A 17,500-nucleotide genomic window follows, 5' to 3' on the forward strand; every position below is an offset into this window, starting at 1 on the left:
GTCTGAGTAGATGTGTTTGAGGAGATGTGTTTTAGTAGATGTGTCTGAGGAGATGAGTTTGAATAGATGAGTTTGAGGAGATGTGTTTGAGTAGATGTGTCTGAGGAGATGAGTTTGAGGAGATGTGTTTGAGGAGATGTGTTTGAGGAGATGTGTTTGAGTAGATGAGTTTGAGTAGATGTGTTTGAGGAGATGTGTTTGAATAGATGAGTTTGAGTAGATGAGTTTGAGGAGATGTGTTTGAGGAGATGTGTTTGAGGAGATGTGTTTCAGTAGATGAGTTTGAGTAGATGAGTTTGAGTAGATGTGTTTGAGGAGATGTGTTTGAGTAGATGTGTCTGAGGAGATGTGTCTGAGGAGATGTGTCTGAGGAGATGAGTTTGAGTAGATGTGTTTGAGGAGATGTGTTTGAGGAGATGTGTTTGAGTAAATGAGTTTGAGTAGATGTGTTTGAGTAGATGTGTTTGAGTAGATGTGTTTGAGGAGATGTGTTTGAGTAGATGTGTTTGAGGAGATGTGTTTGAGGAGATGTGTCTGAGGAGATGTGTTTGAGTAGATGTGTTTGAGTAGATGTGTTTGAGGAGATGTGTTTGAGGAGATGTGTTTGAGTAGATGTGTTTGAGTAGATGTGTTTGAGGAGATGTGTTTGAGTAGATGTGTTTGAGGAGATGAGTTTGAGTAGATGTGTTTGAGGAGATGTGTTTGAGTAGATGTGTTTGAGGAGATGTGTTTGAGTAGATGTGTTTGAGGAGATGTGTTTGAGGAGATGTGTTTGAGTAGATGAGTTTGAGTAGATGAGTTTGAGTAGATGTGTTTGAGGAGATGTGTTTGAGTAGATGTGTTTGAGGAGATGTGTTTGAGGAGATGTGTTTGAGTAGATGTGTTTGAGTAGATGTGTTTGAGGAGATGTGTTTGAGGAGATGAGTTTGAGTAGATGAGTTTGAGTAGATGTGTTTGAGGAGATGTGTTTGAGTAGATGTGTTTGAGGAGATGTGTTTGAGTAGATGTGTTTGAGGAGATGTGTTTGAGGAGATGTGTTTGAGGAGATGTGTTTGAGTAGATGTGTTTGAGGAGATGTGTTTGAGTAGATGTGTTTGAGGAGATGTGTTTGAGGAGATGAGTTTGAGTAGATGTGTTTGAGTAGATGAGTTTGAGTAGATGTGTTTGAGGAGATGTGTTTGAGTAGATGTGTTTGAGGAGATGTGTTTGAGTAGATGTGTTTGAGTAGATGTGTTTGAGGAGATGTGTTTGAGGAGATGTGTTTGAGTAGATGTGTTTGAGGAGATGTGTTTGAGGAGATGTGTTTGAGTAGATGAGTTTGAGTAGATGAGTTTGAGTAGATGAGTTTGAGGACTACATCAGTGGTCCAGTCAGTAGGGCTCTGGTGAAGCCGTGAGCCGGTCCGCTGGTGGGTTAGCGTTGCCTGAGCTGTTTAGCCCATATAAAGATGAGTTTGAGTCGGAACGGAGCGGTTGTAGATGAATGCTTCAGATGAGAGCAGTCTCGCTCTTGAACTCTGCCAAACAGTTGTGTGTGTGTGTGTGTGTGTTTCCATAAGACCAGAGGGGAAAAAAGCATTTGAGCGAGCAATGGCCTTCGGGGGTTGCACTGAATGAAATGCTTTTTTTTCCAATCCCCACCTCACTCAAGAAGCGTTCACTCGTTCGTTCGTTCGTTTGTTTGTTTGGTTCAGACTTTATTTCCTCTTTCTCTCTCTCTCTCTTTCTCTCTCTCTCTCTCTTCTTTCTTTTCCCGTTTTGCTTTGAGTTGATCTTTGACATCCACGCGTGCCCCGGGATGTCTGTCACAAACTGCAGTCCAACCTTGTGACAATGCTTGATTTCTTCCCGTGCCTTTTTATGACCTTCTTCTTTTTTCATTTCTTTCTTTTGTTTCTGTTCTTTCCTTCAAGGTCTGGCGCACCTGACGTTAAACAGCCAAGGTATGGTTCATTCCGTTTTCCATTCTTTTTGTTTAGTGAGGAATCAGATCTGTGGGTCTCTCTCTCTCTCTCTCTCTCTCTCTCTCTCTCTCTCGTTCACCCCTACTGTATGTCCCCCTCTCATCTTACTGTACGGCTGTCTGAAGACCTCTGACCTCCCAGACACAGGTAACGCTCTTCTGTCTCGCTCTCGCTGGGGTTGACATGATGAAATGCTTGTGTTCAGAATGCGCAGACTCTCGTTCTGTGGACATTCTCATTGTTTGGCAATTATTCACTCGTTTAGTGTTAGATCTGCTCTGTTCCTCAGCGCTGATTGATTGATCTGAGTGGTTTCTGATGCAGTATTATAACCAGTCTGTCTGTTTTATATCACTAGTTATTGACTCAAGCATTTTCTCATCTGTTTAGCTGAAACGATCGTTCTGTCATCAATGTTCAGACCCGTATGACGTTCATTTCTGGAAAATATCATTCACTGAATGCCTGTGTTGTTTTGTTCCCAATGTTCATAAAAATATCAAAAAGTCATACAGGTTTTTAGAAGAACACAAAGGACAGTAAATGATGACAGAATGATGGTTTTTGACTCAACTATCTCTGTTTAGTTTATTCATGAAGACCAGTTTATTTTACTGTCTGTCTGTCACACATTTAAAAGGCCTGTATGTTTGGTCTCAACTGGTTGTTGTTTCATTTGTTTTGAGCTCAATGACACTCGTTATTTAACTGATCTATCTCTCAGAACTGTTTCTTCTCTCACATCAGTGTGTTTTCACATCACTCAGTTTTCTGCTTTGGGTTGGTCACGAGTTAATACTGGTAATCAAAGTGATGGAAGCGAGATGTGATGGTGTTTGTCGTCCAACGCTCCTGCTTTTGAATTTCAGCCCAGTTTTGAAAGCACTACTTTTCCCTGGAGATTGATTTGTGTTTCACAGACATACTTTGTAATTTTAATCCCGTCTGTGTTTTTCCTCACTGAACTTGTAAAAATTACTGATCAAAAGTGCTTGCTCTTGATAAAAGTGCATTCATCCTGATCTAAAAGAGCTTGCCTTTGAGAGGAGATCTTTCTCGCCGGTGAAAGGGCACATTCAGAAATATTTTGCCATTCAGAAATAGAGAATTTGTGAAATTTGAGAAAAAGTGCAGCGATCCACTCCTCGGCGCAAAACAGCAGATTTCCCTAAAAAAAAAAAAAAAGAGCTGGCACAGGCGGCGAGTGTCTTTTTAAAGATGTCTTTCCGTCTGTGTGTTTTCCTGGATGCAGCCCTTTTCCGGCCTTTCCCGCAATTGCTGTCTCACAATAGATCTTCCAGTTTACAGCAAAATATGTCAAGAGCGGAGTCTAGTGAGCGATAGAGTACACCGACAATAAATGTTTTGTCATAATTGTTAATCTCAATGAAAAAAGACTCACAGTGGTCATCCTCCAAATAAAAATCACTTGGAGACTGCTCTTAACATAAAGGCAGACCCCTCCACCTGTTCTATTTGGTCTGTTCTTAATGTGTAGATTGTACCCATCGAGGTTAAGTAAATCGGCATTTGAAAAGTCATTAAGCCAGGTTTCACTACACCCAATAACATCAAAATGACAGCTTGAGTTAGACAGTAGGGAGGCTAAATCAGAATGATGTTTGTTTAGGCTTCTGATGTTTAAATGTAATAGTGAATAATTATATATATATATATATCATTTAATGGTTTTAAGTTATCAGGGTCAAAAACATTACAAGTAGTATTGCCACCCATATCAATGCAGTGCTGAGAATCTCCAACGATATTGAAATCATCAAAACCCATAATATAAACAGTACAGATTGATCATGGTGTTTTCTGGGATTAAATTGAGACACTGACATGGCGGTAGCCGTAAACACACTCGGAGCAACCAAACACACGCACATATACACAACACACACACAAAGAAGTATTCTAGTACCATTGTGTAAGCAATTTGTACCACGCCGCAGTCATCAACGCTGACTCGCAAAAAAAAAAGTAGCCTCTTGAAAATGAAAAGCAAAATGTCTCTCACCTCTCCGCCCTCCTGCCTGGAAACAAGGTTCGAGCCTCCCGTAAAGGGGAGTAGGCTATTGGAAACATTAAGTCATGATAGAGAGACTGTCGGCCGTAATCAGCAAAAGTAGAGGCAAACAGATCACCGCTGTCAATGGAAAACAGAATAAAATAGGAACTCTACTTCAAATGACAGTAAGCTGTAGCCTAGCCAGGTGGGTGAGGGACACCATGGTGACCACCTCGGCGTTTGGGTCGGTCTGCACCGCTTTAGTTTTCGGCATGGTCACAGCAGCTCAATAGCAGATCAGCAAGTTAGTGAATCTACTACTTTGGATAGATTTAGGAGAGAGTTAGGTTACAAACGGTGAGTTTAAAGATGAGCAAACATTAGCAAGAGTGCTAGACACAGCGTGCTTCGCTTGTTACCACATCACGTGATTCACGAGATTCACGGTTCATGTTCTCATTGCGAGAGCATGTCAAGTCAAGTCAAGTCAAGTCACCTTCATTTATATAGCACTTTTAACAATATGAATTGTTTCAAAGCAGCTTTACAGTGATAATAATAACAGTAACATAGATTTACAGCAGAGATTTTGTTTTGGCTTTACAGCAGCTCTACAATATAGTTATTGTCCAGCTAAAGTTAGTTAGCCACTTCACCGTTCTAACAGAAAACCCTGAACGCACTCCGGCCGCCCATCCGCACAAAACAGTGCCTGATGGCTCGAGAACACACTCACTGAGAATCCTGTTGAATGTGCCCTAGTTATTGGTGATTCGATCACACGGAACGTGAAAATAGAGACACCAGCCACCATAGTCACATGTTTGCCGGGAGCCAGAGAGCCTGACATCAAAGCAAATTTAAAAGTGCTGGCTAATGCTAATCGTAAATTCTCTTAAGATTTTTATTCATGTCGGCACTAATGTTCAACTCCGCCAGTCGGAGATCACCAAAATGAACGTTAAAGAGGTGTGTGAACTTGCAAGTACGATGTCAGGCACTGCAATTTGCTCTGGCCCCCTTCCTGTTCGCTGGAGTGATGAGATACTTAGTAGATTGTCCTCACTCAATGGCTGGCTGTATAAGTGGTGTCCGCAAAATAATATAGAATTCATAGACAATTGGAAAAGTTTTTGGGGCAGACCTGACCTGTTGAAAAGAGATGGTATTCATCCCTCCTGGGATGGTGCTGCTCTTCTCTCTAGTAATATGGCACATAGTGTTAGAGCTCAAACATGACAATCTGGGGCTCAGGTCAGGAAGCAGACAGACTGGCTAAACCGACCGTCTGCTAGCTGTCTCACGTCCCCAAGGTCACATAAATCCCATCTTTCACCTCTCTTTCACCTAGATATCATCACATAGAGACTTTGTCTGTTCCCCGAATTAGGGAATACAAACAACTTCCAAGGTTAATAATTCAATATATGTTCAACAAATAAAAAACAGATATAATACAAATGAGCAAATGATAAAGCTTGGGTTGGTGAATATTCGATCCCTTACTTCAAAAGCACTTATTGTTAATGATATAATTACAGACTATAACCTAGATGTGCTGTGTTTGACAGAAACCTGGCTAAAACCAAACGATTACATTACTTTAAATGAGTCCACCCCGCAAGATTACAGTTATAAACATGAGCCTCGTCTGAAAGGCAAAGGGGGAGGTGTTGCTGTAATATATAGTAATATTTCCAGAATTACTAAGAAGTCTAGTTTCAAATATAATTCTTTTAAAGTGTTGGTGCTTAATGTAACAATATATAGTGTAAATGATAAATCACGTTTGAGATTTGTGCTGGCTACTGTATACAGGCCACCAGGGCACCATACAGACTTTATCAAAGAATTAGTACTTTCTAACTTTCTGAGTTAGTATTGGCTGCAGATAAAGTCCTAATTGTTGGTGATTTTAATATACATGTAGATAACGAAAAAGATGCATTGGGATTGGAGAGTCTTAGAGACATTTAGAGACATTCTTAACTCTATTGGAGTTAGACAACATGTGTCAGGACCTACTCATTGTCGTAATCATACTCTAATATTATCACATGGAATCAATGTTGATGCCGTTGAAATTCTGCAGCAGAGCGATGACATCTCAGATCATTATCTAGTCTCGTGAAAACTTCATTTAGCCAAGGCTGCAAAGCCGACTCCGTGTTTCAAATATGTTAGACCTATCACTTCTGCCACTAAAGATTGTTTTATTAATAATCTTCCTGATCAGTTTCATCATCCCAGATAGCTTAGAATAACTCGATATTGTGACAGAAACTTTTAACTCTCTCTTTTCCAGCACTTTAGACACAGTTGCTCCTTTGCGCTTAAAGAAGTTTAAAGAAAATAGTCCAACGCCGTGGTACAGCGAGCACACTCGGGCCCTTAAGAGAGCAGCCAGAAAAATGGAGCGCAACTGGAAGAAAACAAAACTAGAGGTATTTCGCGTTTCATTTGCTCGATTGCAAACAGAGAGGCCTTAAAAGCTGCTAGATCTGCTTATTTTTCAACCCCATTAGAATAAAATAATCAAAACTCTAGGTATTTATTTGAAACAGTGGCTAAACTAACGAAAAATAAAGCTTCAACCCCAGACATTTCCAAGCAGCACAGCAGTAATGACTTCATGAACTTCTTCACTTATAAGATTGATAATATCAGGGAGAAAATTACAACTATGCAACCGTCTACTACGGTATCGCATCAGGCAGTGCATTGTAGTCTCCCTGAGGAAAAATTTGATTAATTTATTGCTATAGGAGAGGAAGAATTCTCTAAACTCGTTAAATCATCTAAATCGACAACATGTATGTTAGACCCTATACCGACTAAGCTACTGAAAGAGATGCTCCCAGAGGTCACAGATCCTCTTCTTAATATCATTATAACATCGTATCACAATATCATCGTTCATCTTTGTCATTAGGATACGTACCAAAAACCTTTAAGCTGGATATGATTAAACCGCTTGTTAAAAAAACGCAACTTGATCCTACAGAATTAGTCAATTACAGGCCGATCTCGAATCTACCTTTTCTGTCAAAGATACTAGAAGAGGCAGTATCTTCACAACTATGTTCTTTTTTTAGAAAGAAATTATATCTGCAAGGATATGATACTATCGACCACAACATTCTTTTAAATAGACTCGAAAATTATGTTGGCATTAGTGGAATTGCATTAGCATGGTTTAAATCATACTTATCTGACCGTTATCAGTTTGTAGCAGTAAATGAAGAGATGTCTCACCGATCACAAGGTCAGTATGGCGTACCACAAGGCTCAGTACTAGGACCGCTGCTGTTCACTCTGTACATGCTACCATTAGGAGATATCATTAGGAAGCATGGAATTAGTTTTCACTGTTATACTGATGATACGCAGCTCTATATTTCTTCACGCCCAGACGAAACTTACCAATTCACAAAATTGACGGAATGCATAGCTGATATAAAAAATTGGATAGTAATTTCCTACTACTTAATTCTGAAAATACTATTGGACAAAAAATGTCCTCACGTAATAATCTAGAATACTGTCTAACACTTGATGGCTGCTCTGTCAAGTCTTCGTCGTCGGTTAGGAACCTGGGTGTGCTCTTTGATACCAATCTTTCATTTGAAAGTCACGTGTCTAGCATCTGTAAAACCGCATTCTTTCATCTTAAAAATATATCTAAATTACGTCATATGCTCTCATTGACAAATGCAGAACAATTAGTCCATGCGTTCATGACCTCAAGGCTAGATTACTGTAATGCTCTACTGGGTGGTTGCCCTGCACGCTTAATAAACAAACTACAGCTGGTCCAAAATGCAGCAGCTCGAGTTCTTACCAGAACCAGGAAGTATGACCATATTAGCCCGGTTCTGTCAACACTGCATTGGCTCCCTATTAAACATCGTATACAGTTTTAAATATTGCTGATTACTTACAAAGCACTAAATGGTTTAGCTCCGCAGTACTTGAGCGAGCTCTTAACGCATTATAGTCCTTCACGTCTATTGCGATCTCAAAATTCCGGCCAGTTGATAATACCTAGAATATCTAAATCGATTTCTGGAGATAGATCCTTATCCTATTTAGCACCAAAACTCTTTGACCTAGCATACACATAACACATTATAGACTTCTATAATTAAATGTTAGGCTGCATAGATTAGGTCAGCCGGAACCGGGAACACTTCCCATAAATCCTGATGTACTCGTTACATCATAAGAAGAATGGCATCTACGCTAATATTAGTCTCTCTGTTTATCCCGAGGTTTACTGCAGTCCGCCGGATCCAGGCTGTATCCAGATCTGATGAAGGAGCTGCGCCTGGACGCAACGACAACGCAGTCCTGAAGTGTCCACTAGTCTCTCCCCTGTGAATGCCTCCCTCACCTCCCTTTACCTCTCTACAGATAAAGCGCTGTCGGGATGATTCCGGTTCGTGTGGCTACGCAGACGCGACAAAAATTCTGTATTATAAATTTTAAGGCCAGACAAATAGTTTGTTGAGGGTTGGTTTGTAGATAAGGACTTCACACCTGCGCACATATATTCAAACGCGCATACCTATAGACTGAACTCGTAATACGCATGTGCACGCCATCAGCGTTCTCACAGGTTTGCGTTTTTGAAGTTTGCGTAGAAAGAACTTAAGAGTTTTCTGTTTAAACGGTGTTGTGTTAGCAGCCCCTAAGTTAATAACTAATGGTTATTATCATTGTGACGAAAGTGAATCAATCAAAACTAACTTTAGCTGGACAATAACTTTATTCTAGAGCTGCTGTAAAGCCAAAACAATCTCTGTTACTTTAATTTCCTATTATCAGTGTAAAGCCGCTTTGGAACAATCTACTGTACATGGTTAAAAGCGCTATGTAAATGAAGATGACTTGACTTGACTTGTTTCACTGAGTGGGGAGAATCTATTTGTTTTGGTAATCAGAACGGAAGAGCGGTGATTTGTCCTATAGCATCTCACGGTCACCCCGCTACCCTGCGGCACGGGCTCTACAGCCGGAACCGAACAATGTACAAAGTTCACTAAGCTAGTCGCATCCAAAGCAGTATCTAAAGCCCTTGCACTCTTACTATCCTCAATTATATTTTGGATGCGTGTCTCTAGTTCTGAAATCTTCTCCGTCAGCTTGACTATCTCCCTGCATTCATCACATGTAAATCCTTTAGTGCTGACAGTGAAGGCAATGCTATACATGTGACACAAATTTCAAGTGACAATGAGAGGAGAAAACATGACTCACCGTGTTTGTTGACTGATCCTACTCACCACATTTGTATGATGGACTCGTAAAGGTGAGAGAAAAAAATTAAATAAAGATGGCAGGCACGGATGGCGTGAGAGAAAAAAAAGACGGCAGGTACAGATGGCACATTAACAGGCTAGCGAAATACTAGCGTGTTGTGCTAGCGATAACGATTTAGATTGAAGCTAGCGATGTCAGGTTAATGTGTGGTGATGAGTAAGTTATATTTAGTAATTTAAACAACAAGGAATGATAGTAAATAAATATTCAAAACAGAAAGCTATACGGAGCATACAGACGCAAACCACTCAGCAGCAAGGCAGATGGGAGCAATCGATCAGCAGGATCGCACAATGATCCTGTTGGCTTGTCCATGTTGGCATTGTGATCGAGACTCTCCTTCTTTGCAAGTCCCATCTGATGTTACCGAGCCCTCCGACACTCCTCAAAGCAGAGCCACGGGTCTGGTTAACACTTTGGAAGACCTGAGGGTTACAGTGGGAGCATTTCCACCGGGCCAGTCCCCATGGACCTCCCACTCCTCTAGCGTGCCATGAACCATCGAGCTGCCGGGTGATAGCGCTGGTCCTTCTCTTGGGCAACCAGAGTGTCATTCACTCTGGATGAATATTAGATGTCGAAAGTTGCATCGGAGACCTCTGGAGACCACCTTGTCCTCTGGAGAGGAACATCTGGGGTGTTCACTCATGCTGAATCAGATTCAGAGTTGACGGCCAAGATTTCCCGGGCCACGGCTGGCATCAGACTCGAGTGGAACCCTCTACCTGGTCCTGAGCGCTCGTGGTTGGACCTCAATCCGGCCTCCCGATCAAGCCCCCCTCAATAATACAATGCAGCCCGTTCCTCAGGCCGCTAAACCCTCTAAGCATCCATCCAAGCGGGCCTGAAATGGGCGTCTCAGAGATGAAGGGAGCTGCTCTGAACCCTGAGATGGTATTTGCCTCACTCCTTCGCCCGGAGGAAGGCCGGCCAGATAATCTTTTGTTCAAAATAGTTTATTTCTGTTCCGCCACAGGCCCCTTAGGCCAGTGGAACCCGCTTTTTCAATAAAGCAGCAGTTTCCTCAGTCTCTGGGCCATACCAGGCGTGGTTTGGCAGTTACTGCTTCCTTACTCCCAGCCCCCCTTCTCTCGCCACAGACAGGGAGTTTGCGTTTCGAGGAAGCTCTTCTTACTCGCTCCTCCCTAGCCAGTCCCTTGCAGGAATCACAGAGCCAGGTCACACTACACTCACTGCCTCTACTTTGGGATACTATGCTTTTCTGGTTATTTGCCCACTGACTCATTCTGACAGGCAGACTCAGCTACGCGATTCAGTTCGCCGGGCATCCCCACATATTCAGCGGCATCTATTTGCCTCGGTGGCAAACAAAGATGCCCCTGTCCTGCGTGCAGAGATTGTGATCCTGCTGGCGAAGGATGCAATAGAGCTTGTCCTCTGCTTATGGCCGATCTTGGATCTGTGAGTCTTGAACCGGGTCCTTCACAAGCTCCCGTTGAAGATGCTAACACAGAAACCATCCTCACGTGCGTTCGCCCCCAAGATTGGTTTGCAGCGATCTACCTGAAGGACACATACTTTCATGTCTTGATTTTACCTCAACACAGGCCATTTCTTCGGTGTGTGCAACAGGCATCCAGCTTCGGCTCCTGGACAGGACCTCGACTGCAGTGGCATACCATTTGCCTAGAGTTGTTGGCAGTGCTGCTCGCCATTGATTCAGGGCAAGCACGTGTTGGTCCTCACGGACAACACTGCGACGGTTGCGAACATAAACCACCTAGACGGGGTGCACTCAAATTGCATATCACAACTCGCCCACCATCTCCTCCTTTGGAGTCAGTGACGGCTCAGGTCGCTCCGTGCCATCCACATTCTGGGTCAAGTCAAGTCTCTTTATTTATATAGCGCTTTTTACAAGACAGATTGTTTCAAAGCAGCTTTACAGGTTGAGCTCAATCATGCGGCGAGTTCCTTCGATCATCCTTCAGCAGTCAGACACGGTGGTGACGTCCAATGCCAAGCCCAGTACTCGTCGCATGCAAGCTTGGTCAGCCCTTGCACTAGGCTAGATGCCAATACACTGTGATTCCCTCTTGGTAATCCCATATGTGTATTTTTCCACGGTATAATTTGCCTGTCTGTAAACCTGTCTCTCTCCCTGGGCAGATTTTGTTCTTCCCCAACTCTGTGTCGGTAGTAGTTCCAACCCTGTCTAGAGATCTATGTAGCTCTTAGTTAAAATCATATCCGTAGCTGTCCAGTGGAATAGGCACACTTTCCCAGCGTTAACAACACTGGTCATGGCTGGAAAAAGAACGATTTTTATTGGGAATTGAGAGCACAAAATCAGCTACGATGTCTCCATGGTAAGGCTTGTCCCTTCCATCCTGTTGGTATGGAGGACTATTATTATTTGGGCTTACAGTACGTGGGGCGCTGGGTAGGTTACGACTGTATGAGGGCTGTTGCCAAAAGGGCATTCTGTATCTTGCCAGCATCTGCATCTCCAGCACTCGTAACACAGTTCAGTGACTGTGGCCCTTTCCATAGGGACCCCAATACGTCATTACTGACGTAACGTCGAATGCTGGCTTCTCCCAAGTTTTTTATTTTTATTTTTTATTCTGTCACTGATAGAGTTTTGATTCCTGCCACTGTCGCCTTTGGCTTTTGTCTTGCTTAGTTGAGGACATTTAATATTCAACAATATTATTGATCTGCCTGCATTGACACCATTATATGAGAATTGAACTGAGCTGGATGATGACATCACGGTTTTCTCCAGAGCGGCTATATATATATATATAAATGAACTAAATTAATAACTCACTGAACTGAATAAACATCACTGAACTGACTTGAAAAGCTGCAGTGAAACAATCTGTATTGTAAAAAGCGCTGTATAAATAAAGGTGACTTAACTTGACTTGAATGGGAATATCTTGGTTACTGATGTAACCCTCGTTCCCTAAATGAGGAACATGAGAGGGAATGGCCGGGATCCCTGTCTCGGCTCCTCAGCATAAACCTGAGTGAGTTGCTGGCCAGCTTAGATATACCCGTATAAACAGGAGTGGCTCGGCATGCAAATCTCACTCGCCAATATTCATTGGCCCATTTTCTTAATGCTAGCAAGTAAGACCCAAATATGTCAGTATCGACGTAACGTCTCCGTTCCCTCCTTCAGGGAATGATCAGTAACCGAGACGTTTGTTTCATACTCTAATTTTCATTCCTGTTCTGTTCTGAATACAATAAAAATTTTAGACTGACGGCAATTAAAATACATCTTTATAGTGTTTATAATGTTTCTAAGCATTTCATGTACCGCAATCAATGCAGTTTTTGATTTTCTGAAGAATAGTGTGTAATGATTATGTTGGTGATCGAGCTCCTGGTGACACAGATGCTCTTGTTAATAAATGTCCCTCAGACGTCCTTCAGGATACGAGATCAGGGTTTAGCTCGAGGAATAGTAAGTTAGGCTTGTTTACCCTGATGCCATCTGCATGTTTAAAGGAGGAGTGTTATTCTGCCCGACTGCAGACACACACACACGACACACACACACCTGAAGGACTGAGGCATGTTCGTCTTCACATGTCTCCTCTTAAGGTGCTCATTAATATTTACGACACCAGGTCCTCCTCAGGAAGGCAGACGCTGGCATCCGTGAGCTGTGTTGTATTTGCAGTCAGACGTGTGTGTGTGTGTGTGAGTGTATGTGTGTGATGTATTTGCAGTCAGACACATTAGACACAAGCGTCTCCAAACATCTTGAGAACCGCAACACATCGTCTCTGGCCGTCCATAATTCACACCAGTAAAGTATTTCCAAGAGCCACGTCAGTGTGCGTGCGTGTGTGAGTGTGTGTGTGTGTGTGTGTGTGTGAGTGTGTTTGTGAGAGCAAACAGAGGTCACTAATTATTCAGTCTCTGTTTTGCCTCGTTAGAAGATTGTGAATGTGAGAGGGAGTAAATGATGAACACGACAGACACACACTCCTAACCCTCAGACGACACTGTTGGACTCTGAATGTGTTGCGTCTACAGATAAACATGGTCTGATGATCATCAGTGTCACAGAAATCCCCAAACATTATTTCTCCAGTCAATCAATAAACAGCATCACACTCTCACCCTATCCTGAGTGCTGGAGTGGTTCAGCCTAAAGTAATGACGTCGTAATCAGCTAAAACACTCGCGTGACTTGCTTTACTTCCGGAACAAGTGTGCACTTGGACATTCACGTGAACCGGGCCGCAGTTCCAGTGCATCTGAACTCAGATCTAGTCTGGGGTTCGGGACCCGGTCCGTGTGACAGCTTCACATTAGCAGCTCTTCATGTGAAGCGAGCCTGTTTCTAACTAACCTGCCAGCTTTAGAGTTCCCTCAGTCGTGTTAGAGAAATCTCACGCTCTAGCAAAGAGAAAGAGCGAATCTATAATCCTGAGACCAAGCGAAGCCCCAGTTAAAACAGTGAACGTCTCGATGTTTTCGTAGTGCAGTGACTCGAGCACATGTCAGAGGACGCCGCTGTACCGACTCATTTCATTTACTAATAATACACACAATAATCCCTCAGCGTTTCCCGCCGTCTAATTACTGCCTCCGCGTCTTTTTATTTTAATCCATTATTTATTTTCCATGAGATTAAACATGCAGTAAAAAGCCTAATTCGGTTTTGTTCGGCTCGTGGTTGATTAGAATGTAGGGGGATATTTGAGATATGAAATTAAATCAGTGACTCACTCTCTCTCTCTCTCTCTCTCTCTCTCTGTGTGTGTGTTTGTTGTGTTCAGGAAGCTTCTTGTTCACAGCGTCTCTGTGTTTCTCACAGTAATAGGAATATTCTGCTCATCTGGCCTCTGTCTGTCCCGTGGGTTTCTCAGGGCTTGACCGTGACCCGCAGCATGTGCTTCTCACACACACACACACGTCTATAAAGGCCGAATGTTTCATTACTCGCTGCAGGAGTCCAGAGCTGGCATTAATGTTGGAGTCGATTCAACAGAGACATCTAAACAATACCAGTGACACCGAGCACATCAAACCAATTACAGGAGACAGAAGAAAGGCCAGAGAAACATGAACCCAGAAGGCCACAGTAATGCTCACACACACGCTTTTATTCTCGCTGAAAGACTCGCTTTAGTCTCCTCCATGTCTTTTATATTCCAACACAGGGATTCCCAAACTCTTTGTCACACCAAATATTCTCTTAAAGCCAACCTGAGGTTTGAAGTTAATATTCCAATAATTGAATGACACATTCTCATGTTTGTGGGTCACTGGTGTTGTAAACAGATAAACCATCTTTTTTTTAATAGGACTTGGCCAAAAAATGTATACTGCGAATTATTATGTCATATATTGTGGTTGTGATTTGAACTGCAGTTTAACATTTTACTGAATGAATGAATGAAAATATCTCACATTGCTGAGACAAATACCCCTTTTCCACCAACAAGAACCGGGTGCTGGTTCAGAGCCAGAGCCAAAGCTGGTTCAGAGTTGGTTCGACTGACGAGCTTACTAAGAACCGGTTTGCCTTTCCACCGGCTAGAGAGCCACAACAGAGCCAGATCTTACGTCACTGTATACGTCTCATGTTGCCCAGCAACCGCTAGTGCGGTAGCGCCAAACACAAACACGCCAGGCTTGTTCGAGATGCATCGGCTTCTCGCAGATCGATCGCCGCATGACATCAAAGCACTGCGATAGCGATCTAAAAGCACAAGGAGTCGTATGCTCTCCAAACACTCCCGCAGCTCCGATCGGTCCTCGCCGCTCCGATGCATCTCAAACAAGCCATCAACAATAACGGACGTTGCAATACTATGGATGCTCGATCATGGGTTTGCAAAAATACATCGGAATCCAACGCGTTCGTGCAGCTCGCCGTAACATAGACGGATATTATAATCAATCTGCTATTAGCTCGACTAGCTGCTATTTAAAAATGGCGGTCACAAGTTTCTCTTCAGTCTTGTTGGCCACGGTAACCCCGCCCCCAGCCTCTGACGCAAGCGGTTCTTTCTTGGCTCCGTTCTAGACCCTGCAATGATTTGGTGCTACTTAAGAACCAGTTTTACTGGTTCGGAGCTGGTGCTTTGGCGGTGGAAAAACAAAGAACCGATTTGAAACTAGACTCTGGCTCCGAACCAGCACCAGCTCTGCCTTGGTGGAAAAGGGGTAAAAGAGCAAAGGCTCTGGGTTTATTCTTGTTCCGGAAGTGTTTCGCTCGGATATATACGGCACAGGAGGGAAGAAAACACCAGCGCAACCTTTCATGACGACTTACAATCACAAGATGTATGTCTTATGATGTTCAATCTCTCGAATTGAATCAAATCAAATACTCAAGTTGTGGCAGAGTACTGGTGAAATGCATGTTGAGGGGGATCCAACATGGCGGCGCGCCGGATTTCTAGTTTTAAAACTCTTAAAGACACTTAAAGACTAAGTAGAATCCGAGTTTAGCCGCGATCACAAAGAGTGTTGATTCGTCATGGCAAATCCAAGAACCATAAAGAAATATCCATATCAAATATCTTGACGGTAATGAAGCTAGCGCTAAGCTAGTGTGCTGTTAGCGTGAACAACGAAGAGGATAATGAGCTAATGAAGGCTCTCGCTGACATGAAAACCTTTTGAAAACCTGAATTTGGTGGTGGAATATCAGAAGCGGAGCACCGGATTACTGATAATGTGGGAAAGTTACAGAAAACAGTGAATGTTCTGGATGTGGATGAACTAGGGCGTTATCACACCTGAGAGTCAAAAGCTCATGTTTTGACACACTGTATACATTCGGTTAGTTTTGGCTTGGTTTCACGTTGCAGTTATGCGAGCGCACTAAAGATCTTTTCAATGTCGTACTTGCGTCCTGTCGTCATCATCTCTGTGGGCTGCATCTCGACACTGATTGGTTTGTAAACGGACGTGTGTCTGACGTCAGCGTGATGTCAGTTCGACGGGTAACTCTGACAAGAATGAATGAACTGATGCGTATCGTTGCCACTATACTGTTATTATTACGGCATCACTCCCTGCAGCTCCAGCTATACTCCAGGCTAGTTCACATTCGCCAAATGAACGTCCTCGTTGTGCAAATATTTTATCAGGACGCAGGACGCAGGACGCAGGACGTGTGTGTGTGTGTGTGTGTGTGTGTGTGTGTGTGTGTGTGTGTGTGTGTGTGTGTGTGTGTGTGTGTGTGTGTGTGTGTGTGTGTGTGTGTGTGTGTGTGTGTGTGTGTGTGTGTGTGTGTGAATCAGCTGGAAGAAACGCTGTGGGCAGGACTGACAGATCTGCACGTTCTTCAGTTGGGTTAGGCTATGCGGGAACCACCGGATCTTCCTGTAAATGGTCTGAAAGTCCGAACCATACAGAAAATGCTTCCACACTAGAAACGAACCAAACCTTTGTTCAGTTTGATCCGGACCGAGACTGCCTCTTTTCGTCAGACCTACTTCCGTCTGTTTGGCCCGGACCGTGGTCCAGGGGAGGGTTCACACCTGTGATTTTGATTGGGATCAAACTGAAGAGGTCGGTGTGAAAGGGCCTTAGAGAGTCGCAGCCGTCGCTGAAAGCCCCGTTCACTCATTCTGCTGGAAAAGAGGAGGAGGCGGAAAACGTTTCGGAAAAAATTGTAAAGTTACAAGAATTTCACGTTTTGTCCTGCGAACTATTACAAATCTGTCGAAGGCGGCCAGGCCAAACAATCCCTGCTTCATTTACATCCACTGACTCTGATTCATAAAGCCCTTCCATTTCAAACATTAAAAGTCATTTCAGATTAATCTGGTGGATATTCATAAGGCAGTCTTATAGATGACACAGTTACCCTTGTGAATGTGAACGGGCCTAATTCTGACATTTTGTTACAACCTGGTTTTAATGTTGGCATCCCAACCTGGATATTTAATCACTGGAGGATATTTTAATGTCACATTAAACCCATATTTAGAGAGGTACAGCAGTAAAGACACAGCTCACACGCAGAGTAGGAAACAAATCGTTTTATAGAGGAACTTGAGATATATGCGATCCATGGAGGAGGAAATATCCCAACAAAACTGAATATTTATGCTGCAAACTCACACTCATGAATAGACTACTTTCTGATTTCAGATCATTGATTCCCTCAGATTTCTGCTCATATGAGTCTATTGTGATTTCTGATCACGGCCCAGTTCAACTTATATATAATGTGTCAGAAATGATTACGGGAC

The 17,500-nt window shown here is 43.0% G+C and overlaps 1 protein-coding gene across 2 annotated transcripts in view; it reads left to right on the plus strand.

Moving 5' to 3' along the window:
* nrxn2b (neurexin 2b) overlaps nucleotides 1-17,500 on the plus strand; it is a 499,069-nt gene that overhangs the window by 177,354 nt on the left and 304,215 nt on the right. The window contains exon 4 of one of the 2 annotated variants that reach the window (XM_084404964.1): nucleotides 1,913-1,942. The exons of the other annotated variant lie outside the window; for it this stretch is intronic. Coding sequence (XP_084261090.1) covers nucleotides 1,913-1,942 — 30 coding nt within the window. The remainder of the gene's footprint in view (nucleotides 1-1,912; nucleotides 1,943-17,500) is intronic. 2 annotated transcript variants of the gene reach the window in all.

The sequence above is a fragment of the Rutilus rutilus genome (assembly GCF_951802725.1).
Source record: "Rutilus rutilus genome assembly, chromosome: 3".
Classification (NCBI taxonomy): domain Eukaryota; kingdom Metazoa; phylum Chordata; class Actinopteri; order Cypriniformes; family Leuciscidae; genus Rutilus; species Rutilus rutilus.